The sequence below is a fragment of the Rosa chinensis genome, chromosome 3, assembly GCF_002994745.2.
Source record: "Rosa chinensis cultivar Old Blush chromosome 3, RchiOBHm-V2, whole genome shotgun sequence".
Lineage (NCBI taxonomy): Eukaryota > Viridiplantae > Streptophyta > Magnoliopsida > Rosales > Rosaceae > Rosa > Rosa chinensis.
The window spans coordinates 45164621-45183905 of NC_037090.1; the positions used below are offsets into that span (position 1 = coordinate 45164621).

At 36.4% G+C, this 19285-nt stretch overlaps 1 protein-coding gene across 1 annotated transcript; it reads left to right on the forward strand.

Moving 5' to 3' along the window:
* The first annotated feature begins 342 nt into the window (after nt 1-342).
* Nucleotides 343-3827, forward strand: LOC112194642. Its single transcript, XM_024334856.1, has 3 exons — nt 343-2870; nt 2964-3069; nt 3171-3827. Exons 1-3 carry the CDS (start codon nt 343-345, stop codon nt 3825-3827), a joined length of 3291 nt encoding a protein of 1096 aa, XP_024190624.1.
* The last annotated feature ends 15458 nt before the right edge of the window (nt 3828-19285 follow it).

Sequence of the window (19285 nt, forward strand, 5' to 3'; positions counted from 1 at the left end):
TTGATATGAACTTATAAATATGCCTCATGCCTTGTAGTTTGTTGAGTTGTCTCTGTGCCTTATGTTGTATATATGCCTTACAATATAATAGCTTATGGTTGTGACTTATGTGATGCATAGTTGGTGTTTGTTTTTCTTAGTTATCCCAAGTTTATCAATGGTCTACATCTGGACACTAAAGGAAAGAGATAATACGTATTGTTCGATATGCTCATGGTATTTATGAGAATGGAAACCTAGTCACTAGTTGTTACATCTAATTTCAATTGGCTTCTTCTATTTTGTGTTTGTTTGTTTTTTCTTTTTGTCTTGTTTTGAACACAATTTTTTTTTTCTTTTAAGATGGATAAGTCTTGGATGCATGCTGATAGAAGATCACACAAGTATGAGCTAGGTGTTGAGGAATTTCTTAAGTTTGCTTTCGAGAATGCTAGTGATGTCGAAAATATATCCTGTCCTTGTGCTAAATGTGGGAACACAGATGGGATGTTTTCAATTAGGGTCATAAAGGATCATTTGAATTGGAATGGTATAGATGAGAGTTACAAAGATTGGGTATGGCACGGAGAACCCTCTAGGGCAATGATGAATGCCAATGAAGGGCTATCTGAAGCTACTATAGATATGATAGAAGAGGGAGATGGAGCAGATAATATAGAGTTAGGAGATCAGGGAGAAAATGGGGCTGGTGAGGATGAGCAGTTTTTCGATGCTGAGGAGGATGAGCAGTTTTCAGTAGACTCGAATGACTTTATGAAGTTAGTCGAGGATGGGGATAAAGCTTTGTACCCTGGTTGTACCAAGCACACCAAGTTAAATGCCCTTATACAAACCTATAACCTTAAAGCAAAGCATGGAATGAGTGATACATGCTATTCTGACATGTTGATCATGATCGGAATGTTTCTTCCTGAAGGTAACGAGATACCAGGTTCACATTATGAGGCCAAAAAGACTTTGGTTTCATTGGGAATAGACTATAAAAAGATACATGCATGTCCTAATTACTGCATTTTGTATAGAGGAGAGCATGTTGATTTGATTAGTTGTCCTACATGTGGGGAGTCAAGGTGGAAATTAGGCAAAGACAATGTCGAGAAGCAAGGGGTACCGGGGAAGGTATTGTGGTACTTTCCCCCAATCCCACGGTTTAAGCGCATGTTTCAATCGACAAAAACTTCCAAAAACCTAACTTGGTATGCGAATGAAAGGTGGAAGGATGAGTTTATGCGGCATCCGGCAGATGCCCCTACATGGAAGTTAGTAGACCAAAAATGGCCAGAATTTGGAAATGATCCTAGGAACCTTATACTCGCACTCTCATCTGATGGCTTTAATCCCCACAGCTCTTTGAGTAGTAAATATTCTTGTTGGCCAGTTATACTTGTCACGTATAACCTCCCCCCATGGCTATGCATGAAAAGAAAGTTCATGATGCTAACATTGTTGATTTCTGGACCCAAACAACCCCGAAACGACATTGATGTGTACTTGCAGCCTTTAATTGATGATTTAAAAGTTTTGTGGGATGGGATAGATGGAGTGTATGATGCATTTAGGGGAGAATACTTTAAACTCAAAGCTGTCCTGTTTTGGAGAATTAATGATTTCCCAGCTTATGGGAACTTATCAGGCAGTGTTACTAAGGGTTACAATGGTTGTCCTATATGTTGTGAGAACACAAAACCTCATCGGTTATCTCATGGACAGAAAATGAGCCATATTATTCACCGGAGATGGTTACCACGCCATCATCCATATCGAAGGCAAACTAAACAGTTCAACAACCTACCAGAGTTTGATACAGCACCTGAACCTTTAAGTGGAGAAGAAGTCTTAAAAAGGGTTGAGGGTATGAATTGGCCATTCGGTAAAAAATACCCTCCTCCAACTTACAAGGGTTTAGAAGATGAAACCAGACCTTGTTGGAAGAAGAAATCTATATTCTTTGAGCTTGAATATTGGAAATTTCTTCCAATTCGACATAATCTTGATGTCATGCATATTGAGAAAAACGTATGTGATAGTATTATCGGTACATTGTTTAATATTCCTGGAAAATCAAAAGATGGGGTCGCTGCTAGGTTGGATATGGTGGACATGGGTATCAGGACTGCTTTGGGACCAAAACCTGGGAAAAAAAAGGATAAGCTGCCTTTGGCAAGTTGGAATCTGCTTCTAGAAGAGAAGAGAGCAATGTGCATGTCTTTTTTCAACATGAAGGGTCCTTATGGCACTTGTTCAAATATAAGGAGTCTTGTTTCCTTGGATGACCTAAGGCTGGTTGGTCTCAAATCACACGATTGTCATATGGTGATGCAGCAGCTACTACCTATTGCCATACGTTCAAGTTTGGAGAAACCAGTCCGCACTGCAATCATTCGATTTTGCCTCTTTTTCAAGGCTATATGTAGTAAAGTCATAGATGTTAGAAAGCTGAAGAAAATGCAAGAAGATCTAGTTGTGACCGTTTGTGAGCTTGAGAAATACTTTCCACCGTCATTCTTTGATATCATGATTCATCTCACAGTTCATCTTGTTAGAGAAGTTGAGCTTTGTGGACCAGTATTCTTTAGGTGGATGTACCCTTTTGAAAGGTACATGAAAACCCTAAAAGGTTATGTTAGAAATCGAAACCATCCAGAGGGTTGCATTGCTGAGTCCTATATTGCTGAAGAAGCAGTTGAATTTTGCTCAGATCGTGTACTTTCTGGTGAAGATACAGTGGGCATCCCAACGGTTGGCATATTTTGTGAAAGCTGCAGCAAACCCTTATCTGGTGCTAATGTTGTATCTATCTTTGGAAGAGAGTTGGAGCTAGCACACCTTAATGTATTACAGAATACAGAAGAAGCAAGACCATACTTCCAGTAAGTATTTGTACACATTTCAGCTACTATTTATTTTTTATTTATGTGTTAACTTCAAAATTTTAGTACTAATAAGTATATTTGTGTTTGTAGAGAACATATGGAGCTTTTGAAGCATATGTATCCTAGGTTCCAAAAAAATGAAAAGTGGCTGACCGATAAGCAAAATCTAACTTTTGCCAAGTGGATAAAGGAGAGGGTTAGTGTTGTAGACAGAAGTACCAATTTTGATTTCAAATGTACACTAGTGATTATTACTTCAAAGTGGTTGTGCATTAATTTATTTATAAAATTTCACAGGTTCTCGAAGAATTGGGCGATCCTAATAATCGTGTCTCAGAAACGTTGAGGTGGATTGCAGATGGAGTAAATTCAGATGTACCAACATTTTCTAGTTACATGGTTAATGGGGTTCGTTTCAATACTAAGGACCTAGACAATGTTAGAAAAGTGCAGAACAGCGGTGTTTTTCTACATGCTGAAGCTTTACAAGTAGCTAGTGCAAAGGATAAAAATCCTAAGAGTGATGACATGCAGTTTTATGGAGTAATAACATCAATATGGGAGATGGACTATCAAAAGTTCAGAATTCCAGTGTTCAAGTGCGATTGGGTTGAAAATGCAAAGGGCATTAAAGTAGATGAGTTTGGGTTTACGTTGGTAAACTTGAATAGGATAGGTCATGTGGATGATCCTTTTGTTTTAGGTAAGGATGTGAAACAAGTATGGTATGTAGAGGATCCTATTGATGAGAACTGGTCAGTAGTTATAACATGTCCTGATAGAGATTATGCTCACATGGAAGATGTTGAAGAAGAAGAGGTTGGAAATCTAGAAGTTGAGCAGCAGCCCTATATAGCAACAATGCCACCCATCAACACAGATGAAAATACAGTCGGTGATGAGCAGAACTCCTACATGCGAGAAGGGAATGAAGGGATATGGGTTGATAAATGATAACTAAAGTTATCTAAATATCTAAATTAGGGGATGTATGGATTCTTCTATTTTCATTTGTACTATAGGCAGCTAGTTTTGATGCACGTTGAAATATGTATTGAAGTGTTCTTGACTGTTGGTTTTATAATGCAAAATAGTTGAATTCCCATTTACTTTTCGCAGCCTTAAATGTTATGAACTATTATTGTTAATTATTATCAGGATACATTTATAATATCATAAGTGAAAAACTAACTGTATTTGGTTTCTGTTTTTAGATAATGGCGCCTTCAACGCGAAAACCTTCATCTCAAGCATTGGCAATGGCCAAAAAAATGAGGGAAATTCAATCGAGAATGACAAAGTCTACTAGAACCAAGCGATCCGCAGCAGCAACAAGGAGAACCAAGGCTTCGGTGCAAGCTTACACAAAGGCATCATTGAAACAACGAAGTAGATTGAAGGGTTCAAAGGCTATGAATAGGCCAGGACTGAAGTTGCTTAAACGGGGTTGTGTAACAATGTGTCGTATTGTGAGACGAAAAATTGTTGGAAAGAGGATGACAGTTAAGTTTAACCAGAAAGGACAACCCATAGGGAAAGCTGGTAAGGAAATGCAGTCATATATTGGGGTGTTAGCTCGCAAGAAGATTCCAATCTCGATACCTACATGGAAGGATGTGTTAATGGAAGACAAAAACAAAATCTGGGAAGGCGTTGGGGTATGGAATCCGGTTTTTTTTTTTTTTTTTTCCTTCTTTTGCTATCTCTGAAATGATGAATATCATATATGCTTTCATGTTCAGGTTCTTATATCTTGCTTTCCACTATTTTCATGTTTGCAGTTGGCATTTTTGTTGCGTCCAGAAAATAAAAAAATGGTTTTATCGTCAGCATCCCAGAAATGGAGAGAATTTAAGAGCCACTTGACCACTCGCTACATTCTCCCATATAAGGATAACCCTGAACTTATCGAGCCTCGTCCAGATGACTATCTTTTTATTAATCAACTTGATTAGGAGATTTTTGTAAAGGATAGGTTGTCCGACTCATTCATGGTAAGTTAAGTAACAACTATTATGTTAATGTTTTGGTTTTGCATTTAGTGTTTAGAAGTTAAGCTTTAATTGACTGGACATTGTTGTGTAGGAACTACATGAAAAACAAAAAAGGAAACGAGCTTTAAGCAAGTATCCTCATAGGATGTCACGTAAAGGATACGCTGGATTGGAGGAAGAACTGGTAATCAACTTTATTTTTCTAGGTTTGTGCATATTGATTTGTCTATCTAAATGTAATCTGCTCCTAGATATTGATTTAATCAATTTTGCAGTCTGGAACCATGGATGAATTTGAACTTGATCGTGCAACAATGTGGATAAAAGCACGTCAAGATAAGAACGGTGGGTTTAAAGATCCTTCAGTAAAGGAGAAAGCCAAAAAAATTGTAAGTATATTTGGTTTGTTAAAGGCATTATGAATTTAATGATACAACATCACTACCATCTGATATATCACCCCAATCACTTATACTTTTTCAGGCTGAATTGAAGAAAAAAGAGATTGAGGGAGAGATAAGCACTTGTGGCACAGATGATGTGTTGACATTGGCATTAGGCAATCCTGAACATTCTGGAAGAATAAGAGGAGTAGGAGCAAATGTGCCTAAAGCTGCCTACTTTCACCTCCCAAAACGTCGAAAACAAAGTGTTGAACAGAGCGTTAGGTTGAGTGTTCAAAAGATAATGGAACAAGAGAGAGAGAAGATTTTGGCTGAAGAACGAGCAATTTGGGAGGAGAGGTTAAAGAGGTTAGAAGCAAAGTTTGACGGGAAGATTGTGGAAAAAGATTCCCCCAAAGTTTCCACCATTGACAAGCAAGTCGGTTTTGGACAAGGAAGTTGTTCAAATTTGCATGAGAAGGGTGCCAAGGGAAATGAAAATCTTGTCCATAGCACTGTTAGAAAATGCTTGGAGTTAGAACAAGAAAAGGAGCTTCTGAAAGATGTGAATCCCACTAATGGTGTGGACTTGAATGCTACTAAGAAGCAGGAAGTTTCAAATTCTGCCATGGTTGATCTGGAAATCGAGCAGGCTGAATTTCAGGTAATTGTAAATGTGTGCTATATTGAATTGTGTTATGGTGCCATGTTATATATTCAACTATCTTATAGTGCCCCACTTAGATGCCTCTTTATCTGCTACATATTCTTATCCTCTTAGCCCTCAGATTGACCTTGTAATAATTTTTTAGGCACAGACAATTGGGACAGAGTGCCAGCTGGCTTCAAGTTCAATTAATAATATTGTAGCTATTGCAACGATTATAGAAGTCAATGCTGAGAGGAACGACCAGCTTATCCATGGTGTTCCGTTGGGGGAGGGAAACGTGCGTGTGTCAATTGTACGCTCTCTAGTGGATGAAGCTTTGCTTCCATTTCCAATCAAAGATGAAATAATGATTGTTCGTGATGCTATCGGGACTTATGTAGCCTGGCCTAAAGACTTGATAATTTTTCCCGCACATAAGGTAACAAATTCTACTTATACCCTTAATTTAAATTCCCCTATATTGACCTCTTAGAAGAGAATGAGAATGCTTATACAAATTTTGTCTTTTTTCATTACATAAGGAGATGGCAGCAAAGACTAAATCTATCAAGAAGAGAAAAAGGGCAGAAGAACATGATGATGAGGAAGATCTAGACATGGCATCATTGGCACCACAGATTCCTGCATCCCTTAAAATAGTATGCATATGGGCCAAAGAAGCACTGACAAGTGGGAAGACAATTACCTGCACATTTGATGAAAAGATTTTCGGACATGCATCAAAAACTTTTGTTGCTAAAAATGATATTAATAACTTTGTTACCATGAAGGAAGTATCAGGGAGCATCATATGCATCTATATGAGGTAATTTACTTGGTTTAGTTGGAATTTAAGAGTACACATGTCCAGATAATTGGTGTTAATGTTATATATTATTTGATTTGTAGTTACCTTTATGGTCTGTTGAAAAAATCAAAGATGTTGGAGATGGTAGGATTTATGAACACTTCAGATATTGGTGCCATTGGGTCTGGTAATCCAATTGAGCGCTCTCGTGCAATAGCCAATAGGATGAAAAACGCAAAGCGTGGCCAGATTTTTTTGTTGCCATATAACTCTGGGTATGTAATCTTGATATATTGTATAAATGCATTTTTAAATTGATAAGCTGCTGGAATATTGCAATTGGTATATAACTCTATGAATTTTGTTGTTTTCTGCTTTTAAAGTTGTCACTGGATGCTGACCATAATAAAGCCTGACGAAGACACTGTCTACTTCATGGATCCATTGAAGAGGAGACTCATTATAGGAGAATGGAAGAACATTGTGGACAAGTAAGTTGTTAGTTTTTAACAAGTCCCACTATTAAATATCATGTTTTTGGTTGCACATATTCTGTTCTTTAACATAATTTTTTGTTAATATTAAAGCGGCATCAAAATACATAATGCTCAAGTCAAAAATCAAAGCCGAAAAGCAACTACTTGGAAAAATTGTGCGGTACGATATATGAAACCTTTTTTTTTATAATGTTAGTTTTAAGCAGTTGACTATTCGAATTTTTTTTTTTTTTTCATATGTTTTTAGGGTATTCCAGAGCAATGGACTGACAAAGACTGTGGATATTTCATAATGAGATATATGAAGGATATAGTGGAGGATAAGAACTTGGACTTTTTCAGCAAGGTAACTAAAACTTGCTTGAATTATGGTTATTGAAATTGTGGATTATGCTTATTAAAATTTTGGTTGCTTCTAGCTGAGATACTTATTTTACTCATTGCTGCATGTTACGAAACTGTATTATATTGGTATTACTTATTTTGGTTGTAATAGCTAGCTGTATCATGCAAAATTTTCCAGAATTTGCAAAGCTAGCTGTATTGCTGCATGTTAACAATATGGACTCATGATTTGTTGTATTGTTGCAATAGCTAGCTGTATTGTTGCATAGCTAACTGTATCACATATTGCTACATTGTTGCATAGCTAGCTGTATCACCTATTGCTGAATTATTTTATAGTAATTTTGAAACAACTTGTGGTGGATCAGTTTACAGTTTTGGAATTTGTTCAGTTTACAGTTTTGGAATCTGTTCAAATTGTTTCATAGTTATTTTGCATGTTTTCTAGTGGATATATTGTCATTATTGGATACTAAGTGCAAAATCATTTGTTTTAGTGGGAGAGAAGAGGCAAAGCAGCTTACACTCAGCAGCATATTGATGAGGTCAGAACGGAGTGGGCGAAGTTTGTAGTTAAAACTTATATGTAAGCAGTACTATGTGTTTGGAGAAGTATTTTGGTAACCTTGATTTTACAAGATACATTACTTGCTAAATTGAGGCTACTTTCGGTTGGGATGGCTGGATTGTGATGTCTAGACATGAATTTGTAATTTTTGGTATGTTTTGGATATGGCAATGTATGAGAATGATGTGGTATAGCAGCTATTAAATGATGTTGGAACTGATTTGTACAAAATTTTTCATATTTGTCTATTTTTAGAAATCAGTTGTGCTAATTTTACTCAAACAACACATATAAGACAAGTAATTGTAGTATCCATAGCTATCAGACAACGCAATGGTACATAAAAAAGAAACAAACATTGTCTGAAATCTATTCAGACAACACATTCATGAAGTAGCCATTGTCTAGAACTACTTGCAACAATAGAAACAAATTGTAAATCTCGTCCCTACTACATTTAGGCAACACATATACTGAACAAACTGTTGAGTGAGATTCTGATAACATAACAAAAGAAAATTGTATGTGTAGTCTGAGCATATTTCAGACAATATATTCAAACAACACATTGTTGTTTGCCATGCAATTCAGACAACTGAAAGAAGTGAAACCTACTTGTAGGATAAATGTTTGGGACAATAGATTTCTAAAACCACTGATGTCTTAATTACACTCGACACAACGATGACAAAATGTACTCTTGTTTGAGATTCATATCAGACAACACATCTTTCTTAAAGTTGTTTTCTCTCATATACTTCATACATCAGTCAGTTAAGGAAGGGTTGTTGGATATCATCACACACAACACATTGCTGAAATCATTGTTGTACTGAAGTTCTTTCAGACAACAGCCTATTAATAAACTGTTGTCTAAAATCATACTCTACAACAGATTAACCATATTATCAGCCATTTGGAAAATTCAGACGACATATATTCATCTATACACGTAGTCTGAGTGAATATCAGACAATAGTTTTTAACTGTTGTCTGATTGAGGCCCATCAGACGACAGGCTACTAGACAACGGCACTTTTTTCATTCAGACAACAGTTATTTGACTATTGTCTGATTCACTTTGCGGTGTAGTGTTTTGGTATGAGTTGTTTAGTGATTGTTTTGAGTTACTCATACAAGCTTTCATAAGCTTACCTGGTTTGTTGTGTGGCAACCTGGTGCACTATTCAATGATGTAGGGGTTAATCCTGCAGGTCAGGATAATCGTGGCTGAAGCTGAGGTAGCGTCTTTGCAGCTTTACGGTAGGAAGCCATTTTTGTGACTTTATCATTGATAAAGACTTCCGTTGTGTAGTAAGCTTTGAGGAGCATTTACGTTTTATTTTGTGGTGACAATTTAATTCGTAAGCTTATGTAATATATGACTCTGTAGAGCGGGTCAATATTGACATAGTGGGTTTTAGGGCATCAATATGTACTTGGTTTAAAGGGAAAAAGTTTCCAGGTATTTTGTATTGATGGCTGAACCATCACGCATATATAATTATGGGATTATATATCGATTTTTATTGTGTTAAAAATCAGGGGCGTGACAACATGAGAAGCATGTGAGACATTGGAAATACATGGAAAGCACAAGGGATGCAAAAATGAACTGAAATGAAGAAATGAAGTATTCCTGATCCAACAAGGAGAAAGAATCTCAGTCAAAGTAGGAATCCTAAGTCAACTAGGAAACATGCTCGGAGAAATGAAGAAAAATGGCAAAAAATGTAGAGTCCTAGTTGGACTAGGAAACCTACTCAAACCAGGAAAAGGAATCGTAATGAGACAAGGAGTCCCAGTTGAACAAGGAACTCCTTGTTGGACTAAGAGTCCTGATGACATGGGAAGTCCTGATTGGACTAGGAAACCTGATTGCATAAGGAGTCCTGATAACACTAGGATACCTGAGTGGACTAGGAGAGCCCAAGAACATTCAAGAAGTATCTAGAAGAAGTCCAAAACGTCCTATACAAAGGTGATATGGATTGGGAGTCGTTTTTGACAAGAAAATATGGATAAAAATCATATTTGGAGTCTATACTAGAAAGTGCACCCGCGCGATGCTGTGGAAATATGAGCGATATCATTTGATTCAGTGCTACTGAATTTAGAAACATTATTTATATACATTGCTACATTATATATTATATGTAAATGTTATATATTGTTTTACATGTTCAAAAATCTGATTAGCTAGATTTCAAAAGTTAGATATGCTAGCCACAGTAGATGTTTATGTACATCGAAAGATAAACTTGATTAGCCAGCAACCAACTAACATCTTTGCAGCCAACTGCAATTGGACTGTAAATCATATTTTCCAATTGAATGACGAACACCATTGCCTATATTTGTATTTATGGATTTTTTTTTTTCCAAACAAATCTCTTGGTTGGTTTCGACCCGGATGTTTTGCTGTCACAAATAGTTCAGGCTTGGACATTTTATGACAGGGTCCGCCCCGGATTCCACCCTGGAATCCGAAGTTGCCCCGCGGGACCCACCTTTAAAGAAGGTTTACCAAAAATTTCGGCATAACCTCCCTTAAAAATGGGCAACCCAAAACCTGTAGAATTTCAATTTCACTTCTAAACAACCCTCCCAAAACTCCTGGAGTCACCCTGCTCCCAAAACCGCACAACTTCACAATCTAGAGTATCAAATTATCCCATTAACACAAATTACAACCACGTCATAGGTTACAATGTTTATACAAAAATCTCAAGGTTATCAGAGCAATCTAGAACCAAAAGAACAACGATACACATAGTAGGTTAGCAAGTAACCTACGAGGGATAGGTGACAGCGGTGGTGCTAAGCCTCAACTCCTAAAGCCGAACAGCTATACTGCGAACTGGGCATTTGAAACCGAAGGGCCCAGGGGAAAGTACATAAAAACGAACGTTAGCGTGAGTGGACAAAAATAAACAATTTTTGTAAAAAAAAGGATTTTATACTTTCCCACATTTATTTCTTTAAAATAAATTCCGATGCATGCAATAATTAAGAAAAGACCGACTAGCTCCGCTAGTCAAGAACAACAACAAAAGAACATGGGGAAAATGGGTTCACCATACGGGAATGGAGCCCCTCAGGCTCAACCTACCCTCGACTGCCACTCACACATAGATTGTGCGAGGAGGAGAACTAATAACCTCAACTTCCATTCACACATAGATTGTGTGAGGAGGAGAATATCACCTCGACTACCACCCACGTGAGGAGGAGAAAGCTACCTCACTACCACTCACAAACACAAAGTAAGTGAGGAGGAGACCTATTCACATGACTCGCGTATGGTGAGGAAGAAGATCGTAGAGAGCCAATAAATCTGTATAGTTTCCCCACATATCTCACGAAATAAGAATCCAAGTGTATAAAGACGTGACCCCGCACGCCAAGATCATCTCAAATTCAAAATAAATAGGCAGAAATAATATTATTCGTAAACCGGAACAAAATCCATTTCCAAAATCAACAACAAGGCATTCTCAATGCCAAAACCGAAGTCGATATAAAAAGAGGAAATACAACTCCATCGAAATCCCATTTTGAAACTCCTTTAAAAGTCTCAAATCGAAATAAAATATAATTAGAGAATAATTCCGGAAATCACCTCGGAAAAAAGATAATTTCACCATTAAGATTATAACTCAAAAGCAATTTCGGAAACGAATCAATAATCAAAGTATTAATATGAGATAATACGAAATCAACTTATAATCTCATACCCGAAATGTAAATTGATGAATAAATAGAGCATATTTTTTTAAAATAATGCATGCATCAATTACTTAAAAACAAAAGTCCACTCACGATATACGGCTAGCGTGGTATCCAAGCGTAAGGATCCTCGTCGAGCGATAGGTCGGTATCACGTCCTGTACACAATTATAATCCGTAAACAACAATTTGATAAATATTTACGATAATCAATAATTAATCTCAAAACCCACAACCTCAACTTCTCCAATCCTCTTCCACACCCAATCAAACTTCACCATTAAAATCCATCCGTCGGTTAATGTATTCCATATCGGAACAAGGGAAATCCGAAGGTCGGATTCCCACTATTCAACAACCGAAACTCCCAAACTTCGGAAATTCATAATCCATGTCAAACTTCTCCCAAAATTAACCAAAATCACATATTTAACCTCTACAACAATTATAGAATTTAATAAGCTAAAAATTGAAATTAAAAAGCACCCCTACGTGCCTCCACGCGCAACCTACAGTGACGGCTCGTGGGGCCCACGCGCCGAAGGCCACCACCTCCGATGGCCACCAAATTTCGGCAGCAACAACTACTCAACACGCCCAATCTTTTTCTCAACTACAACACAATCTAATTTTACCTTGAAACAGTCGAAATCAACCGGTGAAGAAAACCCAGAAATTCCAAACCCTAGGTTGTCGATTCTGCCTCTACACAGCAAATTGGAATGCAAGGCCTTAGGGGAAATGATCTCCGTCGAAAACCGAGCCTTCGACGGCAAAATGGTGACCGGAGGTGGCCTGAATCGCCGGAAATAGGCAAAAATGGCTAACTGCCACCGTAGCTTCCTCCGCTCCAAATCGAGCTTCTTCGGCCAAATCACCGTAATATACCTCCACAGACGTGACAAGGGGAAGAAACCGAGCTTGAGGGTGGCCGGATTACGTCCTGGGTCGGCCGGAGGAGGAAGAAACCGGAGGGGAAAGAGATCGGGCCGAGAGGGGAGAAAGAGTCGGGGAGAGAGAGAAAGGAGAGTTACCCGGTTGGGTAGGTTTCCAAAAATAGAAATCTACCAACAGTAATTTCCATATATATATAACTTACCATGAACAGTAAATTCTACATTTTTAGCCATAACTCTCACATACTAAGTCCAATTTTTACGTACTACATATGCACGCGCTCGGTTTAACGTCCCCTACAACTTTCATGAAGAACTTTTTCTCAAATTTTGACCCGAACAAAAAGTCAACTTTTAGGGCCACTAAACGTATTGAAACGATAGTAAAAGTGAAAATAAAAGTCGTTTACCGTCCAAATGACTAGTAAACGGGTAATTGAGATACGGGACGTTACATTTTATCACCCTGCATGAATGCCAGTATATGCCACAATCAGTTTAACTCATGAATTAATATCCAATTTACTTAAAAATCATGAAAATATGCTGACCTTCAGTTGACCCTCTACATGTGCGAAGAGTGTGTATAATCAAATAGGTGTATGTAAAGAGGGATTAACTGCTTGTTTTTCCTTCTAACACGGTGACTGAACAAATGAGGTAGATATGCAGGATATAGTTATTGTTTATGTATTTAAGAGATATCATATATTTTCGTCAACTGTCATATAGGTAGATATGGACAAAGCTGGTTTAAAACCTTGTTCTCAAACTGTAAATGAAGTGACGAAATGTTCTTTATGCATATATACAGACCAGTACGCAATAGTTTACCCTTCACACACTTAATCTCAACTTACACTATCCTAAGCAAACAAAAAGCATTAAAAAAAAGTTCAATGCAATTACAACAGTTCATGGAGATGGGATGAATGACTTAAGTAGATACTTCTATTCACAATAAGCACCGAGATTGATAAAAAGCAAGCAATACATCGACTAAAATAACAGGAAAAGAAACTATCCATACCTTCAGGCTGGGATTGGAAACCTGCTTCTGACAGCACACCAGATTTATTTGCAGCCAAACAAAAGTATAGCTGATTCAAGCTTCTTATTGCTAAATCTAAACCATCATCACATTCTTCCAGTGCTTTCTCCGAAAGCTAGGATATCGATACGAAAATAGTTAGCAATTTATAATGTTAATAAATAGATATGACATAGACTTCCAGCAAACTAAGAACAAATTCCCCAAAAGAGCATGTAACAGGAAAAATACGGAATATTTCCCCTGAAATTAAATTACACGGATGGATTAGATTCAGCCTGAAAAAGAAATGAAAATTGACTGCAAGTACATCTGAGAAGAGTTTATGAATACTTGGGGAACAGATCAGAACAAAACCAACAAACTCAAAGTAAGTAAACATGTGATACAACATGAAGGGTTTTGGGTTTGGGTTTCAAGTGTGTTAATGGAATAGGAATGTGTACCAGTTACAATGAGGCTCCTTAGTGATTAGGTTTTCCTTTGAGTTATGATTGTGTTTTAGTCATTCACTTTTGTTCACCATTTAGTAAAAGCAACCTTGGTAGAGCTCTGACATGTTAATTTCCAGATTTCTTAAAAGCAAACATTTGTGCATTAAAACAAAACCAACTTCAACTAAATACCAACAAACTTGACTGATATAGATTGCAGAAGCAATCTGCATGCTTCAATAAAGCAAAGTAATTCTAGCACCAACTAATGGATGCAGCAGAAAAGAAAAAAAATACAATCTGGCAATCATTCACTATATGTCATATATTACAGCAAAAAAAGGTACAATACTACGATATAAATAAATATGCTTTTTACTTCTGCAATCCGGCACTTCCTGTGCTTGATAAGGAGATCTTGTCTGCAATGTGAAAGATGTGATAATTAGTATGAAATAACTGAATTAAAATTTTGTTAGGTTGGATATTGGATCACATATAATGTTTGAAGAGAAATTAGTATTTTGAAAATAAAAACCAAGCCTGTTTCTTTTTCTTCCCAATCACTCATACAAATGAAGAAAAAAAGAAACCCAGAAATTACATCCAATCTAACATGGAAATTCATAAACACTCACTCCCAAGTCTCTAAATTACCCAGACCCAGAAAAGCATCAATCACATGAAAAAAAAAATGAATCAAGGAATTCTAGGAAACTAAGATTATCTAACAATACCCAAAGTCTCTATGCACACAAAATGTAGCAAGGAATCATTACCTGATTGTTGTGAAGTCTGATGAACTTGAATATTAAGAGAGCAGTGGGAGATGGAGATCGGTCAGGAATTGGTTTCTGGAGTTTTGTATCTTCACCGTCAAATCAATTACTAACTGGGTAAGCACGAATTTAACCCTAAATTAAGCCGAGCAGAGAAGCATCCAAGATTCTCTCCTTCTCAGGTAATAGTTCATGAGGGAAGAGGGAGAGAGAGAGAGAGCATCCAGAGCTGCAGCCGGGGGCCTTTTTAGTTTTTACCCAGACTGAATGGCAGGTATGTAACTGAACAGAAAATGATGGGCAAAAGTGTCTTTTTGAATCCCGAGTGAACAACCCTACAGTAGAACTCACGTTTAGTATATAGTAAATTAGACGCACTAATTTTGGTCGAATTTCCAGTATATATTTGGATAATGACATCTCAATTAAATCCTAAATGCATCTAGACATGATTGTGGCCAAAGGGAGACTCCTAGAGATAATGAAGGAAAGTTTCAAGAGATTACAACATGCAAAAATAATGGAATCAAATCCAGATACATTTGTTGTTGCCCATACTCCTTATTTGCCGAATTTGAAGAAGAAAATCAGATTATATCTCTCCATATTTTGGCAATTTAAAGAACTACTTCATTTTAAAGGCTTCTGATTAGTTAGATGACACAAGAATGCTGACATAGATTTATCTAATTGGTTGGAGTTGTGTGGACCAATTAGATAATTTCTGAAAATTAAAAGAAGGATCCAAAAGGTTTAGACATCCCTTATATATAGATGCACCCTGGGACATCTCACATACCAATTCTTTCATTCTTTTCACACACCAAAAGTTCTGTTCCATTCTCTAGTCTTCAGAGTTCTGCGTCTTCAAGCAAAGAGGAGAAGAAGAAGAAGCCGTGAGCAAGTCCTAGCCACCATCATCCACCCTTGTGCCTTAGCCATTGAAGCCTTGCTTCCAAGTTCTTCAAGTGTTCAACGTCTACAAGTATTCTTCACTCATCCCTTCACGGTGTAATTCAATCTTTTTCCTTGTAAACTCTGTAGTTTTTTTTTGTTTGAATTTGTGAACAATGATTCCTAGTTAACATATAATGTTAAGGGCAAAGTTTAAAGCCCGTCTCTATGCTTGAATAAAAGTTGCAATTTCTTTGTAGTTGGTTTCTATGTTGCTTATGTGAGATTGCTTGATTGGTTTTGCTTTACAGAAAACTTTTACATGTTTATCTTATTTAGGTTGACACTTATATGATTTGCATGTAATTGGAGCTAGATTTAGATAAACAATTCACCTAATAGTTTTGTAAACCTAAATCATAAGTAGTAAAGGCTTTGGACAAAAGTTGAAACCAATTATGGAGGATTGCAAATAGATGAACTTTTTCATACTAGGTTGTGCACTTTGATTGACATCATTTCTTTATTCTTCATGCGTTGAATGTGTTCTTGAGTAGCTAGCTTTCTAGACTGGGAAATTCTACAATGTGTTAACGTATGACATGTATACAATTGCCTTAAAAGTGATAAAATGAGTTCTCAAAATAGTAATATTAGTCCTCAAAGTAGTAACATGAGTCCTTAAAGTGGTAAATTTTCTTAGTTACCACATGAGTCTACAAAATAGTAATATTAGTCCTCAAAGTAGTAACATGAGTCCTTAAAGTAGTAAATTTTCTTAGTTTACCGTATGAGTCCTCAAAATAATAATATTAGTTCTTAAAATGGTAACACAAGTCCTTAAAATGATAAAACTATTTGATGTATGAGAAATGATAACATACCATAGTTCTAGACTATGATTGCATGTTCAATAGGTTTAATTTAGGTGTTTTCACTTAGATTAAATATTCAAGGAAGAGTAAAATATGAGAAATCATTTGCTTAATAACGTTTCACATGGTCAACTTATTTCTCATGACATAGAAAATCAACTATAGAAATTGTAATTGGATTTCATTCATATGATTGTAGTTTTGATCTTTGTTCCTTGCGTTTCACCCCTTGTATATGTATTTTACATTTTTGTTTTTGTTCATTTTTAATTTTAGATTTCACACCCCTAATACCCCTAATTTATGTTTTAGGATTCTTTTCTTCTTTTATTTTTGTTTATAATACACTATATTTGTGAATTAATTCTTTATTTATTTATTCAATTACAGGTGTACCCTCAATCCCCGACTTGAACGATCCATACTTATTCTATACTGACAACTATATTTTGTAGAGTTAAATTGTGTGCTACTTTTAGCATGTCAAACTATCTTGTAGTAGCATCAATCATGACCATAAAATACCGAAATGGTCTACAAGACGGTTGAATATGCCCACAAATTTTCCCTTGAACTCTTTGTAAAAATGATTGGGAATTTGGATTAACCTTTGCAAAAGATGGCCTCATAATCAACTTTCCTTGTGGGCATGTTTTGCAAGGATTGTTGATTGGCAAAATATTATTCTTATTCAACAATGGGTGTCTATTGGAATATGTAATGATCCTACGCATCATGGTGGATCCGTGGTGACCCAAACGGTCATGCCAAAGCATAAATGCATGTTGATCAGTGAACTTCTGGTTCACGACATGACATGCCTCAATTGACTTAGTGGTTGTTTAATATAAACCATATGAGAGGGCAACCAATTTTTTCAATATACGCCTTTGGCTGTAAGTATTGGAAGTAATGCAAACATATTTCACATTGTTCTCATTTTTCCAAGTTTGTTATCTCCTATATAAAGAAGATGAGATATGTCAGAATCCATGAATGTCAGAATTGAGGTTCCTGACATTGAAATAATTTAAACTTCACAAAGGAAGTAATTCACTTGAAACTGACATATATAGTTGAAAAATGGATTATGAATAAGCCATGTATATACTTGAAGCTTCGGGTTAGAGATTTATTAGTAGAACTTTGGGTTCCAAAGTTTGGTGGTTTGAACTTCGGGTCAAACACTTAGTACTCGAAGCTTCGGGTTTGAGATAAACCAACTAGGAACTTCGTATTCTAAATTTGGGTGGTTTGAACTTGGGGTTCAAACTCTTAGCACTCGAAACTTTGGGTTTGAGATAGACCAATTAGGAACTTTCAGTTCCTTTAAATGAATATGGATATAAATGTAGCATAAACAAACACAAGGATGGTAATAAGTCAAGATGATAAAGAATGTGTACTTACCTCATTGATATGTGTGTCTAGCAAGATGCCTAGAACAACTTGAATATTGATGCCCACTCGCACAATCAATGTTGTAGATGCAATTGCATTATTCGAATTATGCATATCCTCATGGGTTGGCATAATAAATATTGGAGAATACCATATGAACAAAGAACAAGCAAGCTAAACTCTAGAATATTACCTGGAACGAAGTTGCACCATATGACTTGAATCTCCAGGAGTTTATACGAGAGACTATCATGCTGATAATGTGTTATAAATGAGATAACTTGCTTGCTAGAAAGTAAAGAATATGAAGAGATAAGAATAGATGGGGGAAAGAGATGTGTCTTCTCATTCTCATTATTTCCCTTTAAATAGGGATAGAGTTACTTGATGATCACACTAACTTGGTGATCACTCATATAGTAACTTGGTGATCACTCCCAAGGTTACTTGGTGACCACTCTTATGGTTTCTTGGTGATCACTCACAAGCTTCCTTGATATTACATCGTGAAGATACTAGCTAGTGAATATTACAAATTGACCCCAAAATAATTATGTGGACAGCCACACAAAAGTAGTATTTACAAGATTATATATAATATAGCAATTCAATATTTCGTCTTAAGATTGTTAGAAAATTAATTAGGAAATTGCTATATTGTAAATCAGTATACGTATGATAAACCACTATAAGTTCAAAATCAAATAAGATATAAGAGAACTAAAGCATAAAATTTTAGAAAAACCTTTAACAGATAGTGATCGAGGCTAGAACTTGGTTCTATTCACTTAAGATGAAATTGCCTCCTCGTTAGTGCTTGAAGAGTTATCGGCAAACGTCTCCCAGGAGTGCAATGATCAAACTTCCTCTAGAAAAAGCACTACAATCTTGAGGATCAACAAACACATATGGTGTTTATTTTCTCTCAATCTCTTAAACTCTAATATGGAATGTAGAAATTCTTTGAATACTGGATAAAATTTCTAATGCAAAAGTTGGATGCAAAGTGGTGTGATTGCTTTTGTATTTATAGAAGTCTGAAGCATCTATTTGAGAAGACATATCTTTTTGCACAACAACTTCCATGTTGCTTTTAGTTTGAAAGGTCA